This window comes from Jaculus jaculus, chromosome 1, assembly GCF_020740685.1.
Source record: "Jaculus jaculus isolate mJacJac1 chromosome 1, mJacJac1.mat.Y.cur, whole genome shotgun sequence".
NCBI lineage: Eukaryota > Metazoa > Chordata > Mammalia > Rodentia > Dipodidae > Jaculus > Jaculus jaculus.
In genome coordinates, this window is record NC_059102.1 from 87,546,290 (window position 1) to 87,559,133 (window position 12,844).

At 39.6% G+C, this 12,844-nt stretch overlaps 1 protein-coding gene across 2 annotated transcripts in view; it reads left to right on the forward strand.

Annotated features, from left to right (window-relative positions):
• Window positions 1–12,844, forward strand: part of Dennd4c (DENN domain containing 4C) — a 143,715-nt gene that overhangs the window by 48,718 nt on the left and 82,153 nt on the right. For both annotated transcript variants that reach the window (XM_045148693.1, XM_045148685.1), the window contains exons 7-9: window positions 2,131–2,197; window positions 3,548–3,606; window positions 5,355–5,499. In XM_045148693.1, coding sequence (XP_045004628.1) covers window positions 2,131–2,197; window positions 3,548–3,606; window positions 5,355–5,499 — 271 coding nt within the window. The remainder of the gene's footprint in view (window positions 1–2,130; window positions 2,198–3,547; window positions 3,607–5,354; window positions 5,500–12,844) is intronic.

Genomic DNA, 12,844 nt, shown 5'->3' on the forward strand with positions numbered 1-12,844 from the left:
GACTGGTGGTAAAGCTGGGTGTGGTGGCACATGCCTTTAGTCCCAGCACTAGGGAGGTAGAGTTAGGTAGATTGCTGTGAGTTTGAAGCCACCCTGAGACTACATAGTGAATTCCAGGTCATGCTGGGTTAGGAAGCAAGACCCTCCCTCGAAAAATCAAAAACAAAAACAAAAAAAGACTGCTGGTAAAATGGCCAAATATGAATATTTTAAGAATTCAGCTGAGGAAATGACTTGTATAAACTGTGTGTGTTCTTCATTCTTTAGTAATGAACACATACACGTGCACGCACACACACACACATGCACACACACACACATGCACACACACACATGCGTGCTCGCACACACACACACACGCATGCCTTCTGTGTAAATGGCCAAATCTAATATCTGAGTATAACTCTGATGTAGAAATTAGTAAGGATAATTAACAGATAAAAGTACCAGAAAAATTCTTCATGGTTTTTCCTTTGATTTATAATTATCTTTGTCTTGGAAATCTTTTGAAAGCAAGAAAAATAAATTGAAGCCACTTTTTGGTGGGGAGAGACAGGGTTCTAGGCAGGTCTCTAGCCTAAGCTGACCTGGAACTCACTGTTAGCCCCAGGAAGATTAAAAAATTTTGTTGTTGTTGTTCATTTTTATTTATTGAGAGTGGCAGAGAGAGAGAGAAGGAGAGATGTAGAGAGAGAATGGGCACGCCAGGGCTTCTAGCCACTGCAAACGAACTCCAGATGTGTGTGCCCCCTTGTGCATCTGGCTAACGTGGGTTCTGGGGAATCAAGCCTTGTACCGGGGTCCTTAGGCTTCACAGGCAAGTGCTTAACCGCTAAGCCATCTCTCCAGCTCTCCCAGGAAGATTTTAAGGCCATCCTCCTACCTCAGCCTCCCTAGTGCTGGCCTTGAATTGACAGCTGTTCTCCTACTTCTGCTTGGATTAAAGTCGTGTGCCTCCACACCTGGCTAGTCCTATGTTTGAAACTATCTTCTAATACTGAGTCACACACTGACTTTTGTTTATTATTGTATATAAATGTGTACTTGATGTTTGTAAAGAAAAAAAATTATCAGAGCTTTGTGTAAGATCATAACAATAACAATGTGGCATAAGCATAAAGTTTTTAACATTAATATTGCACTCCTGAAATAAATATTTTTCTAAAGTTATAGTAGAAAATCTACAATTTAACTCCATTTGGCGTTAATATGTTAACAGTAACATGCTCCCTTGCCTTGTAATTACACTGATAACTAGAGCTGTAATAATTAGCTTCTGTTGTTTGTATTCATGTGCATCTATTTGCCTGATTTGTGTGCGTGCATGCGTGCATGTGTTTTGGTGCCCCAGGGTCTCTTGCCAGACACATGCTTCATTTTTTTGTGTCTGGCTTTATGTGATTGCTGGGGAATTAATTGAACGTGGTCTGGCAATCTTTGCAAGCAAGTGCCTTAAACTGCTGAACCATCTCACCAACCCCACAATTATGTTCTTTATGCGAACCATTTTTGTGTTAGTTTTATTTTCCTGGTGATGATAAGGCTTTTTTTTTCCTTTTTGAGACAAAATCTCACTGTAGCCTAGGTTGGCCTTGACCTCACAGCAGTTGTCCTGTTTCAGCCTGGAATTATTGGCATGCACCATTATGTCTGGTAAAAATTTATTTCTTTAGCCTTAGTTTCAAGTTAATAGTTTTGTCATATCTTGTGTGATATATAGTAATATGTAGGGTTTGTTAAAATCTATGAAGTAGGGCTGGAGATGGCTTAACAGTTAAGGCACTTACCTGCAAGGCCAAAGGTCTCTGGTTGTATTCCCCAGTACCCTCGTAAAGCTAGATGCACAAAGTGGCAATGCATGCATCTGGAATTTGTTCGTAGTGGCTGGAGGCCCTGGCGCTTCTGTTCTCTATTTGTCTGCCTCTCTCTCTCTCTCTCTCTCTCTCTCAAAAATAAAGAAATAAAAATAAAATAAAGCCACAAAAAATAAATAAAATATTTAAAATATATTTATATATATGTATGTGTGTATATATATATATATATATACATATATATATGTATGTATGTATATATGAATGAAGCATTTTGGAAACATAATTATGTTCTGTATTTCAAAATTTTTTCTAGGCACATATCCCATTTTATGCAAAACATCCCTTTTCCTTCACCACAAAGACCAAGAATCCTTGTACAGGTAATCAAAAGGGAATATATTCATCCCAGGTATTGTAGAGTTCTTTGAATTTGAGATGAAGCAATGTACATAAATAAAATTCTTGAGTATCCATTACTTTATCAAAACATTTTTTTGCATGCAGTTTTGGCTCCCAGGTGTATGACTCCCAGGTGAATGACTCTGATTTTTGGTTCATTACATTGTATTTATTGGTCTATGAAGCCTTTATGAAGCTAAATTTATTTACTTATTTGTTTAAATGTTTAAATTTGTTTAAATGTTGTTTAGTAATGTAAACCCTAGAATTGTGTTATGGTCATGTTCTTAATATCAGAATAGCTAAAAAAAAAACCCTGTTTTTACTGTTTATTAGAGAGGATAATCAAAACAGTACTTTCAGGCTATGCTAAAGAACTGGTTTTATTTTTCTTTCTTTTTTGCATCTGGCTTACATGGGTGACTTAGAAATCGAACCCGGCTGACAGGTTTTACAAGCATGGACTTTTAAGAATTAAGCCATTTTCCCAGCCCCTCATTTTCTTTATAATAAGTAGAGTACTACATCTTATTATGTGAATCAATATAGACATGAAAGCTCTGTGCCCTGTCTGTAGACATGATCCCCCAAATTGTTTGCTTGGATATAGGATTGAAATCAGATTGCTATGAGAATTGCTAAATATTTAGCTTTCCATTTATATGCTGTCCTGTCCTAGGCCATAATAGCTTGTATACTGACACTTTGAGTAGCACTAGTCTAAAGAGGCAGGCTATTTAATATCTTTCTTTCAAAATTATGTACATTATTTTTGTAGGATAAAATCAGATTTTGTTCATCTTGAATGTATTGCAGTTCAGAAAATATTTGTTTATACCAGGCAATTGCCAAGTGCTTACTATTCTGTTGAGTAAATAGGTTTTAAATAATTGCATTTTAACCAGTCAACTGAGTCATTGCTCGACTTAATTCCTTAGTTATAAGAGCTAATATAAATACCTGAGTAAATACAGTTATTGTTTTACATCTTAGTATGCTTAAAAACATATGCTGCCTGCATATGAAGTGATTCTTCATTACACCTTTAAAAATTTTTTATTTTATTTTATTTATTTGAGGGGGAGAAAGAGGGGCAGGCAGATAGGGAGAGAGAAAGAGTGGGTATGCCAGGGCCTTCAGCTGCTGCAAACAAACCCCAGATGCATGTACTACCTTATGTGGGTTCTGGGGAATCGAACTTGTGTCCTTTGGTTTTGCAGGCAAGTGCCTTAACCACTAAGCCATTTCTCCAGCCCTTCATTCTACCTTTGATTTGTATATTTAGATTGCAAAATTGGTTTGGCTAATTTATGTTTTTTTGTTTGTTTAAGCTGTCAGCCCATGATACCTTAATATTATCACAGCCGGTTTGTACACCTTTACCACTAAGGTAATTGATGGTTTGTTTATTTGTTTATTTTTATGGTGCTGAGGATGGAACCCAGTTCTTTAGCCATGTTAGGCATATACTCTGCCAGTGAGCATACCCTCATCCCAATTGATGGTATTTAGAATGATGTATTTGTTTGGAGCAGAATGCTTTGAAATACTTTAGCAAACCAAGCATGGTGATGCATGCTTGTAATCCCAGCAGCTTCAGAGTCTGAGATAGAAGGATTAAAAGTTTGAAGCTGGCCTGGGCAATTTAGGGAGACCCTGTGTCAAAATGAAAATCAAAAAGGCTGGGTATGTAGCTCAGTGGCAGAACACTTGTTTTGTATATACAAAATCCTGGGTTCACTCCACAGTCAGACACACATACAAAGTTTAAAATATTTCAGGGGTTAGGATGACAAATTAGGTACAGATAGCCTTAATGTTTCTAACTCAGATACTGGATGGGTGGTGTGGTTGATTTAAAAACTGTAGTACTTAAACAAAGCCTACCTATAGGCAGTAGTTCCCTCTTCCTCTGATCTCCCCTTCCCATATTCAGGTCATAAATCCATGTTGCAGGTGAATGGTGTTTAGCTTCCTGAACACCTTGCTTGAATCTTTGCTTCTCTTCTCTTCATCTGCACCACTAGTCCAGACTAGTGCTTACCTGGACTTTCATTACTAGCCTCTTATTTGATCCCTCTACGCCTCCTTTAGTTCTTAGCCACCCTGCAGCCAGTGTGTCCTTTTGGAAATGCAAATATAATTGAGTAATTTGTATTTCAGACAAATTTCTTGTTGTTTTTCACCCTCTTTATTATTATGTGGTCTGATTATGACACCATCTTTTTTTTTTTTTTTTTTTTTTTTTTGCTGCAGGGTCTTACATACTTTCATATGTTGTTTATTTTCCAGCCTCATCCCATTCCTGCCTCCATTCTTTTGAACTCAGCTGTCAACTATTTGGATTTTAGAAATTCTTTCCTAGCTGGGCATTGTGGTACACACCTTTAATCCTTGCACTCAGGAGGCAGAAGTAGGAGGATAGCTGTGAGTTTGAGGCCAACCTGAGACTACATAGTGAATTTCAGATCAGCTGGGCTAGAAACCCTATCTCAAAAAGTTAAAAAAAAAAAAAAAAGAAAAAAAAAAAGAAAAGAGGGCTGGAGAGATGGCTTAACAGCTAAGCACTTGCCTATGAAGCCCAAGGACCTCATCTGAGGCTCAATTCCCCAGGACCCATGTAAGCCAGATGCACAAGGTGGCACATGCAACTGGAGTTTATTTACAGTGGCTAGAGGCCATGGCATGCCCATTCTCTATCTATCTGCCTCTTTCTCACTCTGTCACACTCAAATAAATAAATTAATTAAAAAAATTAAGGGGGGAGGGAGGGAATTAACATGGGATTTTTTTTATAATCATGGAAAATGCTAATAAAAATTTAAAAATTTAAAAAAAATTTTTAAAAATTAAAAAAAGAAGGTCACAGCTAACACCAAAATAAATAAATAAATAAATTAATTAATTAATTAAAAAAAGAAAATTTTTCCTATGCCCTTTTATTATCAAAGATGAGTTTGAATCCCCATGTTATACTCTGTCATTAGATTTGTCATGATTTATTTTTCAGTTTTTCATTGCTAAGAGTTGAAATTAATACAAATTTATTAATTTATGAACATGCAAAAATAATAAGTAAATCTTAATATGTATTAATAATGATAACTAAAGTAGTTCACAGACCTTTCTTTTTTGTAGTGGAGCCAATTTTAGCACCTTGCTGATGAATCTGGGCCCTGAGAATTGTGCAACATTGCTGCTGTTGGTTTTACTTGAGAATAAGATTCTACTGCATTCTCTTAGGCCAGCTGTCTTGACTGGGGTAGTTGAAGCTGTTGTCGCTGTGAGTATAGAATTTTCATATTAGAACAAAATTGCTACTAGAGGTTTGTACTCTAAAGAGAAATAGTCTTCAAAGAATGCAACTTTGAGAATGCCAGCCTAGGGAAAGTTTGACATAAATGTACTTGGGAAGTATAAAGAAAATAAAAAAGGTGATTTTTAATTGAGTAAAAATGTCATTTTCTAAATTTTCATATTTTAGAGTTCTTCAGAGAGTAGATACTATATGATTACTCAATAATAAAACAAGCTTGGCCTATTGGTACACACCTGTAGTCCCATCTCCTGGTAGGCAGAGACACTTGAACACAGCTTAGACTACATAGAAGACCATGCATCAAAAACACAAGAACAAGGCCTGGAGGATGGTTCAGTGTGTCACATATTTGCCACTCAAGTGTGATGACCTGAGTTCAGATCCCCAGCACCCATGGGGAAATGGTGGTGTGACAGTATATGCTGGTAATCCCAGAGCTGAGGAAGTAGATATAAGAGAATCCCTAGGGCTTAATGGCCAACTAGTCTTGCTGAATTGGTGAGTTGTGGATTCAGTGAGGGACACTGTCTCAAAAAGTAAGATGGAAGGCGGCAGAGATGGCTTAGCAGTTAAGGCGCTTGCCTACAAAGCCAAATGACCTCCATTTGATTCCCCAGAACCCTCATAAGCCAGATACACAAAGGAGCACATGCTTCTGGAGTTTGTTTACAGGGCTGGAGGCCTTGGCACACCCATTCTCTCTCTCTCTTCCTCCCTTCCTCCCTCTTTCTCTACCTGCCTATTTCTGTATCTATCTCTCTGTCTCAAATAAATAAATAAAAATAAAATATTTTTAAAAAGCAAGATGGGAAAAAAGAGAGGAAGGCTCCTGAATGTTCCACAACATACAAGAATGCATACATTCACAAACCATACAGACACATATTAAAAACCCCAAAATTCCAAAACCACATGTTAATAGAGCTATTATATTAAGTAATATGCTCTGGCCAATTTTCTTTACATAAATGAATTAAATGGGTATTTTTTCCTCATTTTAACTTTTGCTCATTTTTTCTAGTAATATATAGGGCTCTATTGTTCATAATATAATATAAAGAAATGCATAACTCTTGTGTGAAGCATGAATTAAAAATTAAGTCAGGGGCTAGAGGGTTGGCAAAGCAGTAAATGTGTTTGCCTGGAAAGCCAAAGGACCTAGGTTTAAATCCTCAGGACACACGTTAACCAGATACACAAGGGGCACACATGTCTGGCATTTGTTTGCAGTGGCTGGACGCCCTGGCGTGCTCCCTCTCTCTCTCTCCCCTTCTTTCTCTGGCCCCCCAAAAATAAATAAAAATAAAATATTTTTAAAAATTTAAGTCAGGGCTGGGGCTCAGGGACTAAAGGCATTTGCTTTACAAAGTTTGCTGGCCCAGGTTCAGATCTCTAGTACTTATATATCCCCAGATGCAAAATGTGGTCCAGAGCTGGAGAGATGGCCTAGCAGTTTAAGGTGCTTGTGGGGCAATGCCAAAGGACCCAGTACCCACATAAAGCCAGATGTACAAGGTACCATGCATGTGCCTGGAGTTCCTTTGCAGTGGCTAGAGATCCTGGTGTACCCATTCTCTCTCTATCTGCCTATCTCTGTTTCTCAAATAAATAAATAATAATATATTTTTTTTAAAGTGGCCCATGTGTCTGGAGTTCATTTCCAGTGGAAAGAGGCCCTGGTATGCCCATAGACATACAAGCTCACACACATAAATACACAAATAATTAAGTCAAATTGTTCCTATGTAAAACTATAATGCCTTCTTTTATTATCCTTTTTATTAACAGCTTCCATACTTACAGACAATAAACCATAATTCCCTCCCCTCCCCCACCTTCCCCTTCACACATGTACACTCCATCATATCCCCTCTCTTTCTTTTTATTTTGATGTCATCATCTTTTCCTCCTATTATGAGAATCTTATGAAGATAGTGCTAGGCATGATGAGGTCATGGATCTCAAGGCCAATTTCTGTCTGGTCGATTGCATTATAAGCAGTCCTACCTTTCCTTCAGCTCTTACATTCTTTCTGCCACCTCTTCCACAATGGACCCTGAGCCTTGAAAGGTGTGATAGAGATGTGTTAGTGCTGAACCTTCCTCCATCATGTCTTCTCAGCACTATGGTGCCTTTTGGGTCATCCCAGTGGTCATTGCCATCTGAAAAGAGAAGCTTTTCTAACCAAAAGTGAGAGTAGCATTAATATATGGGTATGAATATTAAGTAAAGTGCTTGCAGGGCAGTTTGGTGAGCATAATATATGCATTTATCCAGACAAGAGCAGGCATTACACTCCTAATACTCATGACCACCCCCACCATAGGCTTTTGATTAGGTTTTCAGTACCAGGCATGTATTTCCTCCCATAGAGCTGGACTTCAGACCAATTAGAGGGCAGTTGGTTTCCCCCATAACAGACATGCCACTATTGCACCTGTTGGCTCATTTGGCCTGGTTGGCCAAACTTGAGGCTTGTAGTGTCTACTGTTGTCACCACTAATGGCTTCTGTCTCCCATAATGCTGCATGTAGTGCAACTTTTCCAGCTTTCTGTCAGCTGGTCTATCAGGAGAAGGATTATCAACTCAGGCCAGTTTGATTTCTTGGTGGCCTTGCAGGCCAGGCACGTGGAGACTTCAGTAGTAGGGTCTTATCATCTATTTTTGGTGGGAAACCAAGAGCCTTGACAATAGCCTGTAATGTTTTGGGGGCATAGGGGACCTCCTGGGCCAACAATTCACTGGAAGGTGTACCATCCCTAGCACTGAGATTTTTCTCATAACAGTCTGTGGCCTCTGGGTGTGCCATTATCCAAAAAAGTAGGTTATCGTGTGGCTTATTCACAATATCCTGAATTTTGCAATTAGAAATCTGATTGTATTGAGTTTTTAAAAATTAATTAATTAATTAATTTGAGAGAGAGAAGCAGATACAGAACAGGGCCTCTAGCCACTGCACACAAACTCTAGATACATGTACTACCTTTTGCATCTGGCTTAGGTAGGTACTAGGGAATTGAACCTTGGTCCTTAAACTTGGCAGGCAAAGATTTTAGGCATTAATTCATATCTCCAACACAAGTTTTTTTTTCTTTAAATACTTTTATTTATTTTTTATTTTGTTATTTATTATATTGAGTTTTTAAAAAAGATTTTATTTATTTATTTATTTGAGACAGAGTGAGTGAGAGAGAATGGGAGCACCAGGGCTTCTAGCCACTGCAAACAAACTTAAGACAGATGCACCATCATGTGCATCTGGCTTACGTGGGACCTAGAGAATTGAACCTAGGTCCTTAGACTTCACAGACAAGCACCTTAACCACTAAGCCATCTTTCCAGCCCTTGTTTAGGTTATTTTTTTAATTGACAACTTCCATAATTATAGACAACAAACCATGATAATGTTCTTCCCCCTCCCATTTTCCCCTTTACAGCTCCACTCTACATCATAGGCATTTCCCCTCTTAATCAGTCTCTTTTATTTTGATGTCATCATCTTTTCCTCCTATTATGAAGGTCTTGTGTAGGTAGTGTCAAGCACTGTGAGGTCATGGATATCCAGGCCATTTTGTGTCTAGAAGTGCACATTGTTAGGAGTCCTACCCTTTTTTATGGCTCTTACATTCTTTTTTTTTTTTTTAAATTATTTATTTATTTATTTGAGAACGACAGACACAGAGAGAAAGACAGATAGAGGGAGAGAGAATGGGCACGCCAGGGCTTCCAGCCTCTGCAAACGAACTCCAGACATGTGTGCCCCCTTGTGCATCTGGCTAACGTGGGACCTGGGGAACCGAGCCTTGATCCGGGGTCTTTAGGCTTCACAGGCAAGCGCTTAACCGCTAAGCCATCTCTCCAGCCCGGCTCTTACATTCTTTCTATCACCTCTTCCACAGTAGACCCTGAGCCTTGGAAGGTGTGATAAAGATGTTTCAGTGCTGAGCACTCCTTTGTCACTTCTCCTCAGCACTGTGGTTGGTGCCTTCTGAATCATCCCAAGGTCATCACCATCTCAAAAGAGAAGCTTCTCTAACCAAAAGTGAGAATAGCATTAACATACGGGTATAGACATTAAGAAAAGTGCTTACCGGGCAGTTTGGTGAGCATAGTGTATACATTTAGCCAAATAGCAGCAGACATCAGACCCCTAGGGCTCATGACTACCCCTGTGTAGGTTTTCAGTATCAGGTATATATTCCCTCCTATGGAGCAGGCTCCAGTCCAATTAGAGGGCAGTTGCTTTCCCCCATAAATGCCACTATTGCACCTGTTGGCTTATTTGGCCTGCTGGCCAAATATAAGGCTTGTAGTATCCGCTGTTGTTTATCCTCACTGGTGATTTCTTTCTCCCCCGTGGAGCTGCATGCAACATAGCTTTTTCCAGCACTCTGTCAGCTGGTCTACATGGAGGAGGTTTTCAGTTCAGTTCCAGCAGGATTTCTCAGTCACCTTGCAGCCCAAGTATGTGAAGTCTTCAGCAATAAGGTCTTATCATCAAAAGGGCCTCAGCATGGCTTGAAGTGTTTTGGGGGCATCAGAGACCTCCTTGGCCAACAACTCACTGGATAGTATCCCATCCCTGGCACTGAAAATTTTCTGGTAACAATCTGTGGTTTCTGGATGTTCCTTGTCAAAAAAGTAGGTTTCCATATGACTTATTTATATCCTCTTAGATTTTGATTAGCCCTCACTCCACATTTCCTTTAATCAGTCTCTTCCTCTGACCTCACTTAGGCCTTTCCACCCCCATTAGTCTGTTATTCTACTTACTTACATATAGAACTATCCTCTTAAGTCCTCCCTCCCTTTATATTCCCTTTATATATCCTTTCTAGCTTACTGGCCTCTGCTACTGAGTTTTATTCCAACTTACATAGAAGTCCAAACATTTGTAGCTAGGATCCACATATGAGAAAGAGCATGTAACATTTGGCTTTCTGGGCCTGGGTTACCTCACTAAGTATAGGGAAATAGATGATCTGGAAAGGATTATACTTAGTGAGATTTTTGTTGTTGTTGTTTTCGTTTAGTTTAGGGTTTTTTTTTTTTTTCCCCCTCTTAAGGTAGGGCCTTGCTGTAGCCCAGGCTGACCTAGAATTCACTATGTAGTCTCAGGCTGGCCTCAAACTCATTGTGATCCTCCTACCTCTGCCTCCCAAGTGCTGGGATTAAAGGGGTATGCCACCACTCCTGGCTTAGTTTGCTGTTTTCTTTTTGGGGGCTGGGGCTCTTTTTGAGGTAGGGTTTCACTCTAGCCCAGGCTGACATGGCAGTCATTCTTTATTCCCAGGCTGGCTCAGAACTCAACAGTTCTCCTACCTCTGCCTTCCTAGTGCTGGAATTAAAGGCCTGTGCCATCAAGCCCAGACAACTTTTTTTTTTTTTTTTTTCAGGCATGGGGGTCTCACACTGTAGCCCAAGATGCTTGGAACTCACTATATAGCCCCGACTGGCCTTGAACTTGAGGCAATCCGCCTGCCTTATACTTAGCTACCAAAATGCCAGGATGATAAAGAGCCACCATATGTGGTTACACTGCTTTTTTATTACTCCTGGAGCAACAAAAAAAACTATTTGACATATTTGAGGCACTCCTGAGTACATAGTCTCCCCCACTGAATCCCTCTCCTTCATAGTTTAGGTAGTAAGTAGTCTTTGTTAACAAGGTTTAGCCTGTTTATGCTAACATTGCACTTCTCTCTTGGGCTAAGCTCTAGCCATGTGCATAGGGCTTTACTTTTATATATATATATAATTTTTACTTAATTGCACGAGTGAGAAAGAGGCAGAGAGAGAATGGATGTACCAGGGCCTTCAACCACTACAAACGAACTCCAGATGCATAGGCCATCTTGTACATCTGGCTTATGTTGTTCCTGGGGAATCAAACCTGAGTCCTTTGCAGGCAGGTGCCTTAACTGCTAAGCCATCTCTCCAGCCCTACATTTTTGTTTTTCATAGCACTATTACTTTCTTTTATTTATTTATTCATTTACAAGAGAGAGAGTGAAAGAGTCAGAGAGAGAAAGAGAGAGAGAGGTTTTTAGCCACTGCAGACAAACTGTGGATGCAGGTGCCACCTTGTACATCTGTCTTACATGGGTCCTGGAGAATTGAACCTGGATCCATTGGTTTTTTAGGCAAGAGTCCTTTGCAGGCAGGTGCCTTAACTGCTAAGCCATCTCTCTAGACCAGCACTATTACTTTTTAACAGTATACCTTTTATTGATTTGCTTTTTTTTTTTTTCGTTTTTCCAGGTAGTGTCTCAGTCTAGTTCAGGCTGACTTGGAATTCACTGTGTAGTTGCAGAGTGGCTTAGAACTCACAGCAATCCTCCTACCTCTGACTCCTGACTGCTGGGATTAAAGGTGTCTGCCACCATGCCCGGCTATTGGTTTATTTATTTATTTTTTTAATCTCCTCTTTAGTAAACACTAAGTAATGCCTACTAGAATTTTTTCAAAAAATACTTTTTTGGCATATAGGCCATTTCTTTACATATTACTGTTAGCATACACAGCATCAAAGTTAAGTAGTTGTTACAAAAGTTGTAAGGCCCAAAGTACTTGCTTTTATTAAAAACTTTCTTTTTTACTTCTCTCTCCACCTCCCCCCCAAATATTTTATGCTTAAAATTTTATTTATTATATATAGAGAGAGTGAGTGTGCCAGGGCCTCTAGCCACTGCAGACAAACTCCAGATGCATGCTACACCAAGTGCATCTGGCTTATGTGGGGTTCTGAGGAACTAAACCTGAGTCCTTAGGCTTCACAGACAAGTGCCTTAACTGCTAAGCCATCTCTCCAGCCCAAATATTTGCTTCTTTTTATAGAAAAAAAGTAGCCAGGCATGGTGCTGTACGCCTTTAATCCCAGCACTTGGGAGGCAGAGGCAGGAGGAGCGCTTGAGTTTGAGGTCAGCCTGAGACTACATAGTGAATTCCAGGACAGCCTGGGCTAGCAGACAATGCCTTGACATCCACACCCCCCCAAAAAGGGAAAAAGTAGTCTAAAGTCCTATACTGAAGATAGGAGGGCAGAGGTCTCTGTTTCATTCAATACTGTTGTCTTATCATCTAGAACAGTGGATAAAATACTGAAGTTTAAAAAGAACAAGTTTGTTTAATGATTTTGAGGGCTATTTCTGCTCCAACTCTCCATAAAACAAGCATGGTTTGTGTAAGAATTGGGGGTAGCCGGGCGTGGTGGCGCACACCTTCAATCCCAGCACTCAGGAGGCAGAGGTAGGAGGATCACCAAGAGTTCGAGGCCACCCTGAGACTACATAGTGAATTCCAGGTCAG